The sequence below is a fragment of the Rhinolophus sinicus genome, linkage group LG04 (assembly GCF_036562045.2).
Source record: "Rhinolophus sinicus isolate RSC01 linkage group LG04, ASM3656204v1, whole genome shotgun sequence".
In the NCBI taxonomy this organism is placed as follows: domain Eukaryota; kingdom Metazoa; phylum Chordata; class Mammalia; order Chiroptera; family Rhinolophidae; genus Rhinolophus; species Rhinolophus sinicus.
In genome coordinates this window covers 181,680,324-181,698,461 of record NC_133754.1, presented here as the reverse complement: position 1 = coordinate 181,698,461, position 18,138 = coordinate 181,680,324, and the positions used below count along the sequence as shown (strand labels likewise).

The 18,138-nt window shown below is 48.2% G+C and overlaps 1 protein-coding gene across 13 annotated transcripts in view; it reads right to left on the bottom strand.

The window, feature by feature from the left end:
• Positions 1 to 18,138, bottom strand: part of RALGPS1 (Ral GEF with PH domain and SH3 binding motif 1) — a 289,405-nt gene that overhangs the window by 204,852 nt on the left and 66,415 nt on the right. For all 13 annotated transcript variants that reach the window (XM_074331041.1, XM_074331045.1, XM_074331044.1 and 10 more), the window contains exons 2-3: positions 8,276 to 8,397; positions 5,103 to 5,210 (exon numbers count right to left, since the gene is read on the bottom strand). In XM_074331041.1, coding sequence (XP_074187142.1) covers positions 5,103 to 5,210; positions 8,276 to 8,332 — 165 coding nt within the window. In that variant the 5' untranslated portion in view covers positions 8,333 to 8,397. The remainder of the gene's footprint in view (positions 1 to 5,102; positions 5,211 to 8,275; positions 8,398 to 18,138) is intronic.

The following is an 18,138-nucleotide window of genomic DNA, read 5'->3' as shown; positions in this document are numbered from 1 at the left end:
TCACTGGCGTTATAAAATGATGATATTCCAATTCCATCATTTCTTTCCCATTTAGTCACTGAAATAATTTAACAGAGAGAAACTTTCTCTCATCTATAATTTGGTTACACAATACAGATCAAAAGAAAAAGGCAGGACAAACAGTGGATTCTGTCCTTATATTCCTGTTTTTAAGATAATACATTGGTTCCCTATCATCATCCAGTGAGGACCCATTGTTTGATGGGTTTCAGTCAATTGCTATGACTATCCTTTTGAAGTTCAAATTGTCCCATCATTGGGCGTGGGAGCCTCCTCTAGCTGGCTCCTGAATCCTTTTAACATGACTCTACAAGTCCTTGATAGCTTCCTCGCTCATACTGGAAAGATATACCAGGCTTATCTTGAACATTTCCTTTCCTAGACTTGGAATCAACCAGTTCCCCGGGAAGCCCTGTTTCTTTTAATGACAAATAATATTTCAAGACCACAATCTGGAATTTATACAGAGATTTCAAATTCAAGTTCAGAACAGTTTTTTTTCCCTAACTTATTTACTTAGCCTCTTTTGTATTGTATCTGTATCTCCTTTCTTCCACATCAAAAATCCTGGTCTGTAGGACACAGGGAATATAGGGTTACAGCATCCCCAAAGTATTCATTTATTTTATCCTACATTGTACACACAACGGTCTCAGAATAATAACACTAATGCTACCACTATCACTGTAATTACTGAGAAAAGTTATGAAATTTTGCATACGTTCTCTCCATTCTCCTCCATTTTTATAGTTCATACTATAATAGTCATATTATATCTACTATATGGGCATGCAGCCATTGCATACGATGCCCTCTCCTTTTAATCCTCACTTAGTCTTAATTCTACTGTAACTGAATGGTTACCGCTCTCCATTAATCTTTATAATGATGTTTCTCTAATTGTTTTCACTGTCTTAAGCTTGTTCTCTAGTAGATTCCTCAGGAAGGGCTCATGGGAATAATATTCTCTGAGGCTTTGCATGTTCCTAATAGTTTATCTGTGCCCTTTATACTTGAAAGTCAGTTTTGCGGAATATAAAATCTTTGGCTCACTTATCTTGACTTATCTGTTATTTTATTTTATTTTGGCAAAAAGTGTTTCTGTCAAAAAGATGGATGGTAATCTAATTTTATTTCTCTTAAAAGTCACTTGTTATTTTGCCTAGATGCCCACAGGATTTTCTGTTTCTTTAACATGCAGTAGTTTACCAAGAATATGTTGACATTGTCAGCTTCAAGGCGTGCTCTTTCAATATATAGTTTTAATTTTTGTGTGTGTGAAAGTTTTCTTAAATTATAGTTTAAGTATGTGTTCAGTTTCCTTGCCTTTTTATTTTCCCCTTTCAGGGATTTATATTATCTGTATGTTGGATCTTCTTTGCCTATCATCAATATTTGTCACTTTTTCTCAAAGTCTTATCTCTTTCTTCATTTAGTTTGACCTTAAAATTTTTCCTCCCTTAAGGCACTTTGTTATGTTGATCTATTCTTGTGTTCTTCTAGTTCGATTTTCATTTCTAAAATCATTTTTCAATTTTCACTTCTTTCCTAAGTTGTCACCCTCATTTCTGAAATTTTTCTATTTCAGATTTATGTTGTTTATGCCTTACAGCGTGATCTTAATGTCTCTTAGTTTATTTTGAAATAGAGTTACAGTTTTTATCTGTTTTGTGGAGTGCCTTCCTAGCTTGGTTTCATTATCTATAGGGATTCTCTCCTTACTCTTTTTTTCTTATAATAACTGAAAGATTTGACATCAATAATTTCCTGTTGCTTATTTTTATGTAGAATTAGTTTTCCTGAACTTATTTGAGGGAAACATTGTTCGGAGTAGTTCTTCTAACTTCATATAGCTCTCCTTTTGGTTGCTTTCATGTAGTGTTCAAATACACACAGTTGTTGTTTGAGATTACACACACACTTTTCTTTAGACCTTTTTTTTCCTTAACCTAACTGCCCTGTCCTGAGCACTGTCACTCCACTCCCACACTGAACTTCTCTTTGGCATGGAGACTTGGCCTGAAAGTGAGCCTTAGCTGGTTGGTTTCAGGAGATTATAAGGCCTAGTGCACACATCTCATCCACTCATCAGGTCAAAATCCCTCTCAATTCCAGTTGCTGTTCTCACATTGACCTGCCAAACTTTCCAGTGAATTCCTATTGGAAATTTTGGGGTTCTCCAATTCTCGAGTCTGGCAAATGCCTCAACGCTTACTTCTTGTTTCTCTTAGACAGATGTTGATGCTCTACAGGTGTTACTGATGTGGGCGGTGTGCCCCCAGCCACTTGTATTTTGGGTTGATGGGGATAACTTGTCACCTAGTTTTATTGTAAACATCGTTAATGTATTTCAGGGTTTGCTGTCTGGTTGCTGGGTACTTTTACGTGGGGGGTTCAGAGAGAATAAGAACCACGCTGCTGTCACTACCATCTTCCCAGAATCGCTTAAAGACTTTTTATGGACTTCTGTGTCTGGCTTTTTTCCTTCTTTCATATTATTAGACAGGAAACTAAAATACCAGGTGGTCTGGTTCAATTCCAACACCTGGCAACTCTAATGCTTCCACAGCGACCAAAGACTCCAGGGGACCCGGCTTCACATCTGAGCTAAAGACGCACTGACTCTGGCAGGGGCAGCCAACGTGTTAGCATTGCACCCTTAGAGCATTCCCCATCCTCCCTGCAGCCTGCCAGCCTCAGAAAATTGGCCAGGGCAAGCCGAATGTATTTCAGGGGGAGGCTAGAACGCCAGGACCGATGTCTCAGCAGGCAGTCCTGCCGGGCAGGGTCATTCTAGGTGCAGCCCACCGTACCTCTCTGCCACTCCGCATGGTGAACAGCTGTTAAGGGGTTTTTAAGCCTCATGATTGCTTCATTCCGTTCACAAAGCTCAGAAATACAACAAACAAAAGCAAATAGAATATAGCAGCTCAACCACCAGCCAGCAAGGTCCACGAAGTCTTCTAAAGGAGAAGTAATGCGGCTTGGGAGCTACGAGTCTGGCTACAAGTCCAGACTCACTGCACTGCCCAACACAGTGGCCACCAGCCACAAGTGGCTACTGGGCATTTGAAACACACTCTGAGTTCAAAATGCATGTTGAGTTTTGAAGACTTACTTTGGAAAAAGAATACAAAGTATCGCAATACTTTTATGTGGCTTATCCATTGAAATGATAATATTTTAAATATACTAAGTTAAACAAAATATATTTTTTGAAGTAAGTTCGCCTTTTTTAAGGTTGAAGGTAGAAAGTTTAAAATTGTACGTGTGGCTTGGATTATATTTCTGCTGGCCAGCTCTGGTCTAGACTGTCACACAGCCTGAGGTTAAATCCCAGATAGGTCGTGCCAGTTACTGTGTGACAAGGTGACTTTCCTCTCTAAGCACTGACTTGCTCATCAGTATATTGGGAATAATAAATATACCGACTTCATAAGGCTCTTGTGAAAAGCAAATTAGATAACGTGTGTGAAACATACAGCAGAAGCCGTAGACACGGTTCTAAAACAGGAGCTGCCCTTGTTATTATCATTGAGTAAGTGACGAGTAGACGAAGGTGGCAGCCTTGGCCTGCCTAACCCCCGATCCAGGTAAAGGAACTGATCTCTTAGATCCTGAGTTTCTTTATTAGAAAATGAAGAGCTGATAATCTGCCTCATCAGGTTGTTCTGAGGAGCAAATTCTTTCAGTCAACGTGTGTTTATTGAACACCTCCCATGAGTTGGCATTATTCCAAGCACTGGGGAAAGAGCAATGAACAGGTCAGATAAAGTTTCTGTCCTTCGAGTTTATATTCCTGTGGAAAAGATACAGCACAAAAATATGATTAAATAATGTAATGTTGGGTAGTAATAAGAGATATGCAGAAAACAGAGCAGAGTGAGGGAACAGAGACTGATGGAGAGACGCTACCTGAGCCCGAGAGCTGACATCTGAACAGAGACTCATGTGGAGAAGAGCCATCAGGACTGAAAGAAGAATAAGCACAGAGCCCTGAGACAGGGGGATGCCAAGTGAGTCTGGGCAAGAAAGGCAGCCACAGCACAGCTGGGGAGCAAGGAGATCGGGGCGGAGAGAAGGGTCGGCCAGACCACCGTGGGCACTGGAGGCCTGGGAGCAACTCTGGGTCTCATTCCAGTAAGACGGAGCCGCTAGACAGATCCACGCAGGTGTTGAAAGGATCCCTCAGACACACTGAAGGACGAGATGCATGTGCCAGGCTCAGCACGTCCTGGCTCAATGTACATGCGGGAGCCAGTGATGCCGGAGCAATGAGATGGGGCCCAGTTAGCTCCCGTAATGCCCTGGAGGGCACGAAACCTGCTCCAGCAAGAGAGACAGGGAAGAAACGGTCATGGTGGGAAACACCGCCGTGGTTCTGCAGAGAAATGCAGCCCTGGGACAGTGCTCAGAGTCAGGCTCGAGGTCACCCCAGAGCCAGTGGACTCCCTGTGCCCCCAAACTGCAAAAGGAAGAAGTGAAGTCATAGAAAAACGGGGAGCCAGCTCTGCTCCACCACAAGGACGGCCCCCAGTCTGACCAACAGCAACACGGGTTGAACGAAAGCAATTTTTTTAAATGTATCATTACAAAAATTGCCCAAATAATATTGTCTGCCATTGTAGAAAACGGTCATTGTAAAAATGTAAAAAGTACAGATAAATAAAAAGAAGAAAAATAAAATTCCAATTACCTAGACTCCTGTAACCAGAAACTACAGTAAATAATCTGTTTGGCCATATACATCCAAATATTTATGAATATGTAAACATCAAATCTAGACCTCTTCTTATGCAAATATAAATAGGTGTGTGTTGTACATGCTTTTTAAAAAATGGCATTATTCTCTCTAAATTGTGTTATAACTACTCCTCTCACTTATTATTCACGTATATTGGGCATGCCTCCCAAGGTGGTTAATTTCTAGATTGAAAGCATCCCGTTTAACACTGCATGGTATTTCATAAAGAATACTTTACTCAACAATCCCCTATCGTTGGGTATGTGGGTTATTTCCGACCTGAGCACTGACCCCCACCCCTGCCCCCGCCAGCACACACATCAGTTCTGTTACTTACAGCAAACTCCTCGGGAGTCACTTTCAGGACATCGAAGACAACGGCGTCGTAGCTCTTGCTGGCATAGTCGCAGCTCTGGCCCTCCAGTGAGTCGGAGCTGCTGCTGCCCTGCAGGGAGAGACGGTGCCGCCTGAGTGTCGGGCTGACTCCAGGGTGACCGACTCCCACACCTCACAGCTGAGGAGGCGAGAGGGACAAACGCTCCTAGGGCTCAGACAGCGCTAGGCACTTCACAGGCATCACCTTCTTTACTTCTCTTACCAAGGCTCTGAGCACACACGACGACTAGTCCCACCTTAGAGCTAAGGGAGGAGAGGCAACGTCACTCCCCCTAGGAAACGGAAGAGCCAGAGCGAACGTCGCTGTGTAGCTTGCTGATCCCAGAAAGCATCCCCTCCATCACTGTACCCCACCTGCTTCCAGCTGGCTGTGTGGTGGTGGGGCCAAAAATACAGCCCTCTCTTCCTTCGGGGAGAACTGGCCTCCACGTCTCAGGAGGCCTGCGGAGCTCACCTGTTTTGTTGCCTCTTTTAAACATTACCTGTTTTCACCTCTTTTTTTCCTGTGATTTGAAGTCACTGCAGGAAATTATTCCACGAAATGTTAAGTTACACTGGCTCTCAAGACCTATCTCATGTACGGGCCACTTGGAATTCAAAGTCAGTTAGCTGTTGAGTTGAGAGGCTACCAAGTGGCTCTGGGAGATGGGCGTGACCGTTATAGTAAGTGGAGCCTGTGATTAAGAAGAACACAGTCCCGCATGCAAAGAAAGGGTTTCCCATAAAAAAAGCAAGTTAAAACTCCCCAAGTGTGGCCGGTGTCAGGAAAACCCAACACTGTGGGGATCCCAGAATGCTGAACACACCTGCTCTTCAATTTTATTGAATTTCATCAAATTGTACTTTGGCAATCACGCTTACCACCCCAAGACTGTGCCCTGTTCACAAACGGTTTCATTTGTCTCGATCCATGAAGACGGATTTTGTGGTTTCCATTAAACTCAACATCTTGGAGTGGGATTTAGAGAATATATGCTTTTATTAATTCCTCTTTATTTCACTCTTTCCAAAATGGCTATATCTGGAAAAACTTTGCAATCTTACTGGAAACTAGAGTGTTTTTAGGCCAGTGAAGGAAACCAACAGTCAACAACTGAAAATGTGAGGTTAAAAGGAGGAGCGGAAACTTAAACCTGTAGCTTTCAATAGGCCTGTGCCGTTTAAAGGTTTTACAAATGAGTCTACTTCCTCTACCAAACACTCTCAGATAATCGTAAGCAACAGTACACTGTGGTGGTTAAAAGTGCTGAAGTCAGACTGATCTGGCCAACGAGCCAGCTCCACACCGGCTGCTATCTGACCTCAGGTGAGTTACTTGTCACCTAGTAACTGAGTCTCAGCCACCGTCTGTAAAACGGCGCCATTGGAACCCACTCCCCAGGGTTGCAGTGTGGGTTATAAACAATGAAGCTCCCAAAGCAAGTGGCAGAACCCCCACCACCATGGGAGATGCTGATTCGAGGGGCCTGAGTGGGCTCAGGGGTGGCTATTGTAAAAGTTGCCATCCCATGGGTGATGGGACAGTCTCCACTGAGGAGAATCCATGTTAAACTTTGCAAAGCAATGAAGACTCACCCTGAGTGCCTCTGGAACCGGCAGTCCATTCTACCCCTCAGTCTCACACACAGACCCTGAGCAGATGACACCTAGAAATCACTCCGCACTTCCACACCGCCATCCAGGAGGCAGGCGAAGGCAGGGGACAGGGCAGTGGAGTGTCATCACGGTTAGGGGCACAGCTCGAGAGTCACAGAGGCCTGGCTTTGAATCCCCACCCACCGCTGATCAGCTGGCGATTTGAAGCCTGTTTATTCACCTCTCGCTGCCTTAGTGTCCTCACCTCTAACCTGGGGGTGAACTACAGCCCATAGCTGACGGGGTTACTGTGAGCACTAAGTGGGTGGTGCCTGTGGAACATGCCAAACAGTGCCTGGTATACAGTCAGCACTAACTACGGGTGTGTGTGTGTGTCAGTGGGTCATTAAGTCACCGAAATGTATTGAGCACTTCGATTATACATGCATTCATTCATTCATTCATTCACTCAACAAATATTTATCGAGTAACTACCATGTTCTGGATGCACATATACGTGTATATGTGTATATACATACATGTACATATACATAGTATCTATACGTGTGTGTGTGTGTGTGTGCGCGCTCTAGATGGATGCAAATTGTAAACAGAAACAGAAGTCTGATTCCTCTTGTTACCAACCAGAGTCCATTCCTAGGATTTCAGGTTTTGTAACTTTCCTGTAACACCCTTTGCCTCTGCCCCAAACACACTCATACAAGGGGCCTTATTTAATCAAAAGCTGTCCCGAATACATTCGGTGCTGGTGGTGGTGGTGATGCAGTAACTTTATTTAAACCTATATTGGCGCCATCAGGAAATTTTAAAAGGTACCCACAAGTTTGCTTTCAGAACCAGAGATCAAAATAAGGAATCTTTTGAAAGTTTTATAAGAAATGAATTAGTTCCTGTGAATTTCTAGCTGATTACACAAGATCATTTCAAAGCCCAGCTCGACTATGGGGCCTTGTGAGCTCAGAACACTGAGCGCTGCCAGTTTGTCACAGGAGCCAGGCATTGGACATGTGGCATCCCTGAGACTCAGATGACACCCACTCCTCCGCAAGCCTCTGCTCCGTGACTGAACCTGGAAAGCAAGCTCCAAACCCCCAGGGCAGGGGCCCTAGCCCAGGTCACTCTCAGACCACCGGTCCTTACAGCCATTTCCTAGTGAGCAAGGTAAATAAGAACACAGGGCCAGTTGGACTCACTTCTGTCTGACTTCATTCCGGAATGTGTGACTTATTTATAATCAGCGGCGGCTTTTCTTGGGAAAGGTCTGATCTCTTCTTGCCACCAAAATGGAATGTGGCACTTGCTATGACTGGACTGGGCAGGTATTTGTTTTTCTTTGAACAACTTCAGAAAACACACTGATCCTCAGGGCTGACTGCCTCCCAAATCTCACACCTGGCGTGGCCAGGGGCCTCGGGAGTGCTAAGAAGGGTGGTATTCATGGAGCCCGCGGCCTTGCGCTCCACGATGCAGCTGGGGCCAGGGTCAGCTGAAAGGGGCCCCGCCCACTGTCCCCTGTACCTGTGGAGTGGCAGAGGTGACCAAGACGCTAGCCATCAGACCATTCCTCTTGTACATAGTCTCCGGGCCACAGGGAGCTTCAGGGCAGCTTCTGTCGGTGACATAACCTGTCTGAAGAAGTCCTGCAAGGCAAAGGGACTCATCAGACCAGCCTTCCGAGCCAGCTTGTTCCCACCCCTGGGGGCGAGCTGTGCGAGGAGCAGTGAGCCCAGAGGAGACCTGGAAAGACAGGCTCTAAGTCAGCGGCCTTCGGGCTCAGTATGGCCCACAGGTGTAGCTGTTGGGCTTACACAGGTCTGAATATTTTTTTAAATGAATCACCAATGTTTAAAAATTGAAAGGTTTCAAACAGAATTCTGGATTTCTGACTTTTCTTGAACATAGAAATACCTGGCAGTGCTGGGCCCACATTCCTGCACGACGACCATCAGCCGGGCTGAGAACGGCTGCCCACCTGGCCTGTGCCACCATTTTGGTACGTGCCTGGCCCTCACAGGGACCAGGGTTCATGACCTTTGTTTTACAGTGAAGGCAGATGGAGAAGACAAACTACTGTGTTTCCCTGCACACCAGCCCGTCTGTTTCATCAGCGACAATGTGGACAAGGGCTCACACTTGTGCTCATCCCGTGCCGTGTGCCTCACACACCTTAACTCATGTAACGCTCACAGCGGTCCTCAGGCAGGTCCCACTGTAAGACCCACATCACACGTGAGGAATTTAAGGCACAGAGAAGGTACGTAACTCGGCTTTGGTGCCTTTGCTCATGCTGTCCCCCGATCCCATCATTCAAGACGCTGCTCGAATGCCATTCCGTCTGGTTATCGTGCCGGGATCACCCAAAGCCAAACCGCTGGCTCTCATGCCAGTGTGTGCACAACTCTAATAGAGAATTGTCACATCACTTAACATCACAGAACTGTAGCCACACCAGCCTGCTAGCAGGAAAGTGACCAGGAGAGTAGGGGCGATATAATGGGGGAGGAAACGGAGAAGGGAAGGTACCAGTTGGGAAGCCAACAATTACCCCGGCAAGAGAGGAGGGGGGTCCTCTGTGCTAAGGTTGTAGCAGCGAATTCAGAGAGGAGACAGACGGAGAGACAGACAGGGGTCAGGGAGAAGAAGCTGAGGATGAGTAGCTTCTCGTTTGAGGTACCAGAAGGATGGCGTGTCCACCAAGGAAAGAAACAGACATGGTGTAGCAGATGTGTAGGGAAAGCTGAATTTAACTGGGGACATGCTGGATCTGGGGTGCCCATGAGAAAATCAATCCCAGAGAGCAAGGTGAAGCCCACAAGTCACTGGGAAAGATGGTCTGGAGGCAGATGGAAAAGAATCAAGTGTCAGCCTGATCTGGGCTATCTGAACACCCGTTATGCTTCCTATGGGCAGCCTACGCTAGACAGGCAGAGCGCTTGTTTCCGATCTGACTCCTGCACGTCTCGCCACTGACAAAAACAGCTTAATTTATGGGCAGTGGTTCTCATACAAGTGATATTTCACATTCTAAGAAAAACACAGAACCAAGCAGAATGGAACATCCTTTCCAGGGCCCAGAGAAACTCCCACCCATCCACCTTCAGTCCCTAAGGCCTGGTCAAGCCCCAACTCCTCCTCAGACACCAGACTCCCATCGAGTGGATCAGCCTGGCCCAGGCCCCTCCCTGAGAACCCCTTCCCTAAAGATGGGGGCCGAGCCTCCCAGGCCAGACTGATTGGACCAGAGTGGCCATGATTTTCCTGGAACTCAGGACCCTGAGACACCAGTCTGCTGGTCAGCCAAACCGAGGCACAGGCACCCTCAGGAGTGGAGGCTGGCCGACTCCCGCCCGGTGCAGGGACCGTCTGGTCAGAGTGGGGAGGAGGCAGACGCACAGAGGAAGCTAAAGAGACAGCCATGTCTGAAAGAAAAGGAGAGCAGTGGGCCTGGTTCCCATGTCCAGGGCTCTGGAACAAATGCCTCTTTTTCAGTGTCAGGTAGTTAAGATTTCCAAAAGACCCTGACCAAGGCTATTCCCTAAATTCCAAGTTCATGCCAAGCCACCAGAAACCTGACCCTGAAAACACGGGGGCTCATCTGAGCGGGGAAAGATATGCACCATCATTCACTTATCCACTCGTCACTCACGCACCCACTCACGCACTGAACTCCTGCGTCACGCAGGCAGGGTTCTAGGGAGGAGTTCCTGACCGCTGCTGTGCCTCGGACCCGTCTGGCAGTCTGGTGAAGCATCTGGGCCCCTTCTCACAGCAATGTTTTTAAATGCAGAAAATAAAATTACACAGGAAATCAATTACACAGGATTACTCAGGCAACCAATTATATTAACATACAGTCATTAAATTATTTCAAAAACAATGTGTAATGTAGTAAGTAATACATGTATTTCTTCATGTAAGGGAATATGCATTCCCATACTTATTATTGCATTCAATAACCAGATCTATTGGCAGATCTAACAACTACCATAATTTCAAAGTAGCTATGAGCATAGACATTCTGAGATGTCCAGTTATTATGTGATACGAAAATACCTGTGATTTTTGTGACAAAGTCCACGGTACTGTTAATATTACTGTGATTCATTGTCTACATGAGTAACTGAGAGAAATGCCAAATTTCAGGTAGAAGTGTGTAAAAATAAAGATGTCATTTTTCTCCCGTGCAAACTCAGAGACGCATGGTCAAGAACCCCATTCCAGGCACTGAGGACACGAAATGAGCAGGCCCTCTCCCCACAGAATTTATATTCCAGGCAGGACTCAGAAAATACACGTGAACAAAAAAGATAACTTCAGATAATGAAAACTGTCCTGAAGAAATAAAATAGGGCAGACAACGGTATTTGCCAGGATGGTCGGGAAGGGCTGCCTGAAGCCAGGACATTTGAGCGGCAACCTGAGGAAAGAAGGAGTCGGCCATAATAACCAGGGCAATGTTCTTCACTGAGGGCACGGCAAGTGCAAAGGCCCTGAGACACAACTGAGCTTAGAAGCTCTGTGATGGAGGCCGGTGGTAGGGCTGCCGCTGAGGCAGAGGGAGGCAGAGGACAGACAGGCTGGGGCCCGAGCACGAAGGGCCCTGAAGGCCATAGTGGGGAGTTGGGTTTTGTGTGGAGTCACTAGAGGCTTCTGAGCCGAGGAGTGACACGATCTGATCTGTTTCTGACAATCGTGTGGCTACCGTGCAGAAAACTGGATTGGAGAGCCCAAGCCAGGAGTGGTGAAGCCAGGGGGGCATGAGATGGCAATGGCCTGGACTGCTGGCCACAGCACAGATGGATGCATTTGGCAGGGGGCCAGGTAGGGAAGCAGACAAGACTTGCTGATGGAATGCATGCGAGGGGAGAGGTAAATAGGGATGACGTCTCAGTCTGGGGCTGTTACGACTGGGTAGATGGTGGCCTACCAGCTACACGCTGCTAAGCAGTTCATTCATTCGTTCCCTCAACACCCATCCACTGAGACTGCTGGTGGAGCAGCAGTTCTGGAGAGTCGAAGATGACACAGCCCTGCCCTCCAGGGTCCTACAGAGTAGTGGGGGAGAAAACCCAGTAAGTGGATACTCACAGGACATGTGCTGTAACAGATCATAGGTTCACCTTGGGGGTCAAAGTCGACATCACTGAGAAGAGCCATTGAACCAGGTCTTAAAGGATGAGTGGGAGTGTTCCAAGGAAAGGGCGGGCAGAGAACAGGAAGGGCCGTCTGAGCATGTGGGGAAGCACGAAGACATCAAAGGCCACCCGAGAGGCCAGTGTGCCAGGAGCGTAAGGGAGCGGTTTCCCTTCTCATTTGTCCCTAGCCCCGTGTCTCTCCCCGACTACCCAGGCATGAGTAACTGAGAGAAATGCTAAATTTCAGGGGACACAGCAGCACGAGGCAGGCACGGAGTTTGTTTTAACAGGTGGCCCTGACACCGCAGCCACAGCACCAGCACGTTGTCTCCTGGCCACTCCCTCATCTGTCCAGCAAACTTGGTGAAACTCTTCTCAAGCCCTGCACCGCTGTGCCAGCCCTTGGGGCCTCAAGGAGCTCACGTGCAGTCTGATCACGACTGTCATCCTGACAATCTATTAGACACTTTGTTTTGGCTCTGGCTAAGGATTTATCAGCATTTAAAAAACCATTTTACAGATGAGGAAACACTGACCCCCCTGCATTGACTGTGCCCTCTGCCACACGGGGAGGCAGCCTGGCCTAAAGGTAAGAGCACCAGACGTTTTAGTTGGGCCATAATTATCTGTACGCACCAAAACCCTACCTTTCCCCCTCTGCCTGCTTCTCTCACCACACACACACACACACACACACACACACACACACACACACAATCTCATGCTGCTAATGCCTCCCTGAAAACCAAAACACTGCAGAAGAAAAAGCGATTCTCATGATGTAACTTCAGAAGAACGTGGCCGTTGTGTGAGAACCACAGAACAATCCCACGTCTCGTTTCTGTATGACAGAATCTGCTCTGCTGTGTGCGGGCTCCTGACCAGGGGAAGGAAAACCCATATGCAAAGTTGGTTCCCTTCCAAACTCAGAATTCTGCTTCAGTGTTTCAAGTTCAGGAAACCAAGAAAATAACATCAGACAGTCTGGTGCTGACCACTGTTGAAAAGGCAGAATAACTACTTTTTCCTAAGTTTAAAGAGGTTGTTTCAAAGAAAATACACACATCCAGGAATGTTCAATTACAAGAGCGTGATCTCTTCCAAATGTTTCAGGCAAGTATAAAAATGGAGTCCGAGCCCCACTTCAGAGCCTGCTTCCTCAGCGTGGGGTGAGCTGCTCTCAGCAGATGTGGTCAAAGCTTGTTTCACCTTCCTGGGTCTTGAACAGACGTTACAACAAAGACAGACAGGAAAACAAAGAGGGTTTCTGCCTACAACCCCTCTACCAATTTTAGGTTCACTTCAGGAACAATAAGTGCACGCACGCGCGCACACACACACACAGGCTGTCAGATTTACACAGTATCGCAAAAGGTAACCCCCAGGGTAACCATCACTCTTGGGCTGGACCACCTCCCAGTCGCTCAAGGAAGGCCCTGCTCCGCGGGCTGGCACGGTGTTATCTCTGCCTCCTCCTGACCCGCTCCGCACTAGCCAAACCTCTTTTCCTGGCAAGCAGCAGTGTCTGGCGGCTTTCAAAGAGGCCTGCCCACGTAAGCACAGCGCCGTCACTCGCTGTAGGGCTCACCGCCATCCTCACCCACTCCTCTCAACCCCCCTGCCAAATGCTCCACGTCCAACATCTCACCTCTCTCACTGAGGGAGGGGGAGGTAACGAGCGGGGAGGGCTGGATGGCTGGGGAGGCAGCAGTGTCCACATGGAGGGCAGCAGCGCGCTGGGAGGGAGGGCTGGCATTAGAGACCGAGGGTCTGCAGACCCCATGAAAAAAGGGTAAAACTTGGGAACCGGAGCAAACCTGGAGAAAAGGGCCAGGAAGACAGCATGTTCTTGGGAAACGGAAGCACCTGCATTTATGGAGCTGAAGCAGGGCAGGCACCCTCAGGCAGCAATCCACGGGGTCACGTGACAGGCGCTGACCCAGCGCCCCCTCCCCCACCCCCACCCCCACGCCCGCACACTGAGTGCTGCAGCCGGGGAGGCAGACAGGAACAGGCCCATTTCGTCCTCGGAAACCTCCAGTCCGGCCTGGGTGCTTCACATTGCCAGTCAGGTAGGAGGACTTCCTGAACTTCTCATGTCAAAGTAATACACGTCCATGTGAAAATGATAGACAGTGAGTAAAAAGAAACAAAATAAAAAAGGAAAGACTCCTCTGCACAGCCCCTAGTCCCAGGCCCGAGGTTCCACGGGCCACATAGCGTGAGGCAGCATTTATGCGCACGTCCGCATATAGGTATGAGGAGATACAAAAACAGGTAAATACATGAAAATGCATTTTAGAGACCTTCCTTTTCAACACTAAAAATAATTTAGTTCTCTTTTTGGCATCTGCTGATTAAGAGGAAACCCTTAATAACAAAAGCTATGATAAATCACCAACATTGAAATGAATTTGTGGTTTAAAAGTCACAGCAATATCTACAGCCACTGGGAAAATGGTGAGACGTATTTACAGCACCTACTCTTCGGTCTATGGACGGACGGCACCCCGAGCACAGCAGGGCTTGGGGAGGCCTCACATCAGCCTGTAGCTCAACACCCTGCTCCCCCGAGGAGCACGACCCGCAATCGCAGGCCTGGCAAAGCTCAGAGCAGGGCAGCTACAGCACAGCCTCTGAGGCAGGGGCCAGGCTCCTCTGCGGCTTAGCGAACAGATAAATCAGGACTTGAATTCTCACCTATCACTTACTTTGCGCCCTTGGCATATTGCTGGACCTGGCCAAGCCTCACCTTCCTCATCTGTATAATGGGGAGAATCGCGGTACCTCCCTCACAGTGTGGAAGGGACTCACAGGATGAGGTACATCATGAGTGGCTGGCCAGTACCCCCTTGAATGACAGCTGTGACTACAGCACCTCCTCACCCTCCCTGGGGCGGGTCTTAGCACAAGACTACAGAAACCAATGTGAAGTTAAGGCAGAGGGAGGAACACGAATGAAGAATATGCATTTCTCTTAAAACCGGGAGAGGGTTCTCAAAAGAGAACTAATCCTCTGGTTGGCAGAACAGTTTTATTTTAAACCCTCTGTGAAGAGGCTGGCTAGAGCTTCCCCATGCCCTCCGCGTGCACAAATAATTACTCTTGAAACCAAAGGTTCTTTCCTTCCAAAACAAAGCTGTGGAAACAGATGGAGGAGAGAGAGCCTCACCCGCAGCCACTAGTTGGTACGTAAGGCCTGATTCTTCCGTCAGAAGGGCAGGCAGATTTTTTTCCATTAGGAAAACGGGAGGTGGAGGGGAGGGCTTGAAGGGAGCTTTGGGAAATGGGGGTGAACAGGAAAGTGAAGAAATGAGGGTGGTCTACCCAGGACACGCCAGACACCCACAACAGCCCTGGGCATCCTGGTGGGTGCCCGTCCATTCTGGAAGCCTGGGTAGTGAAGCTTCCCTTTTTGAATCGAGGATCCTGGGAAACAGACCAGGGACACGCTGCCCCACTCACTGTCCCCGACACTGCACAGCCCCTCACTCAGTCAGTCCCCTGCTTCACCTGAAAGTCTGGGGAGCATGTGGTCTGCGCAGAAGCAGGCAGTGTCATCTGGAAGCAGAAGAGCGGCTGGCTGTTCCCACCCCGGGCAGCCCTCGGCAGCCTCCCGGCTCACCCCTGCCTCCTCACGGTTTATTCTTGACACAAACAGTGTGAGCCTTTTAAAACATAAAACAAAACCTCACAAGATTTACACTAAAAAGGGTGAATTTTCCTGTATGTAGAGCATCCCATCTGCAGAAAAACAGGCTGCATCCTGGATCTTCCTCCAGAAGCAAGCGAGAAAAATGCCCTGGATGATAAGGGGACGACGTATGCCCTGGGCAGCAACCTCATTATACAGACACCGGCAGTGGAAGAGGAGAAAGAGCCCCACCAAGGGCAGGAAATAATGCAGCACCACTGAGGACGGAGCTGAGGACAGCCCGGGGAACTGCTGGCAAGAGCGCCCTCAGCGCCGTCAGGGAAAGGCCAACCTGCAAAGGGAGAGACATTCTCGGTTCCCCCAGTGCCAGGTGGGGCAGAAAAGGGAAGGCGAGAAATGCAGGCAGGAGATGGAGGCTGGCGTTTTCTGGGCAGCCTGAGCATCTTCTCAGGCTCAGACGAAGGAGTTAGTGGAGGGCAAAATATTAAAAAGGCAAGAGAGGGAGGACATGTGACGAAGCAAGTTTCGGAGCAGGGGGCCAGGGTAGGACTGTGTTAGCAGCCCCCCGCCCTGGACAAAGGAGAAGGGTGGCCACCACTCAGGCCACCGCGGAGGAGGGCAGCCCCAGGGAGGCGGGAGAACCTGCTTTCCACGGGGGTGGCAGCCAGCCTGGCACCTAACAATACCCAGGGGCTCAGTGAGCTCTCTCGGGTGAGACGCTTTTACTCGGCAGGTATGTGAAGCAGAAGCACAAAACCAGACCATACATATCATCCAATGAGGATCTGACGTGACCTTCTGGACAGACTGGGGAACTGTCACAGACGGGAGGAAACTCATCAACAAGTAAATGCAGGCAGGGATCCTGCACTGAATCCTGGAACAGGACGAAACCATTACCAGGACACTGGTGACATCTGAAATGGGTCGCCAGTTTAGTTCATGGTATTTCCCTGTGCTAATTTGATAACTGTACTATGGTTATGTAAGCTGCTCATGGGGAACCTGGGTGGAGGGTATATATGAATGTTCTGTATTATTTTGCAACTTTTCTAAAAGTCTAAAATTATTTCAGAATAAAACGTTTAAACAAATGTAAAGGGATTCTACACCCTCACACCGCACCCCCCGACACACACAATCCCAACAAGCAGGCCTAAAACCAGGGGCTCGCCATTTCCCAAGCGAACCCTCATGTGAGCTGCAGCTCCGGGTTCCCGAGGTTCAGGCATTTTCCACCCGTGACATGTGGGCCGAAGGCCAAACATGTAGTATCTGGTGGACAAACAATGGAGACAGGACGACTTTACTGTAAGGACCAGGGGATTCCCTCCCTCCCTCTGAGTCCCGGCCAAGGGCAGAGGACTTAACTGGTCTGACTGGTAACGACTGGGCCACATCCATTAGGAGCATCACTGAGTGCCAAAAGGTCACACACCTGTTCAAGGCCCACCTGTGCTCTCCCCACTGCTGCTGTGAGATCCGTGAGGCAAATGGGGCCCTGCTTGGGCTCGGCTTTCTCTGACTCCCACATGTACCCCTAAATGTGCCCACCTCGCCTGCACGTTCCTGGACACTGCTGCTGGCCAGAGGAAGGTAAGGGCCCAAGACACAGATCAAGCTTGGGGGTGTAGGAGGCCCCCTCGTGCTATGAGCCTATCACTTGCTTCAACCAGCTCCGACCAGAGAGGCCTGGCTCGTGATACAGGTGCTTTAATTCTCCTTTGCTGCTGTTCCTTCTCTGTTCAGATGCTTCAGAAACCTTGAGGTGAGGAGTAGGTTGGCCCCCATTGTTGGTAGAACAGGACACCCACATTTTTGGACCTTCCTGCCTCATTAAGCACAGCCTAGCACGTCCCACCAAACAGGAGGATGGGTGTCTCCAGGGAGTAAGGTGGGCTGGGCAAGGTGTGGCCGGAGCAGGGGTGTGAAAACAGTCTGAGCGGCAGCCCGGAAAGCCTGTTAGGAAAAGGGCATGCCCCGTGAGGCTGGGTGACACTTAAGGGAAACGTCCCCCTAGCACCAAGTTGTCTTCAAGTATCGGTCCACATTCGGCGGAGAATACTGCAGGGATGAAGGGTGAAGTGGAGCCACCAAAAGTGCCCCGAGGAAATGACATTTTGACATCAAACTACAGAAAGATTTGGTTTCAAGACGATGAACTGGGTCCATACATTTTGCCTTTCCCTCTTCAAATCTTGTTGAAATGACCACAGAAATAAAAAATAAGAATGAGAAATCTTCAGTGTTGAATACAAGCAAGGATGACATCAACAGACCAGAAGTGAAGAATTCCTAGAAGATTTGAAGCAAATGGAATTGGATTGAGGAGGAAGCTATGAGTGTTAGACATCCGGCCATCACATCAACTATTTCCTCTCCCCGAACAATAACCGGCTAGAAAATGTAATGGCACGAGAGTCCACTAGTGAAAGGAAAAAATATCTAGAAATAAACTTTAAAAGAAATGTACAAAAATCATTTGAAGCAAATTAAAAGACAAAAAAGAAAAGAGGGTTTAAAAGTCAAAAGAGAGTTGATTCACTTCTCTTGATAAGGAGACAATATTGTAAAGACATCAAGTCTCCCCA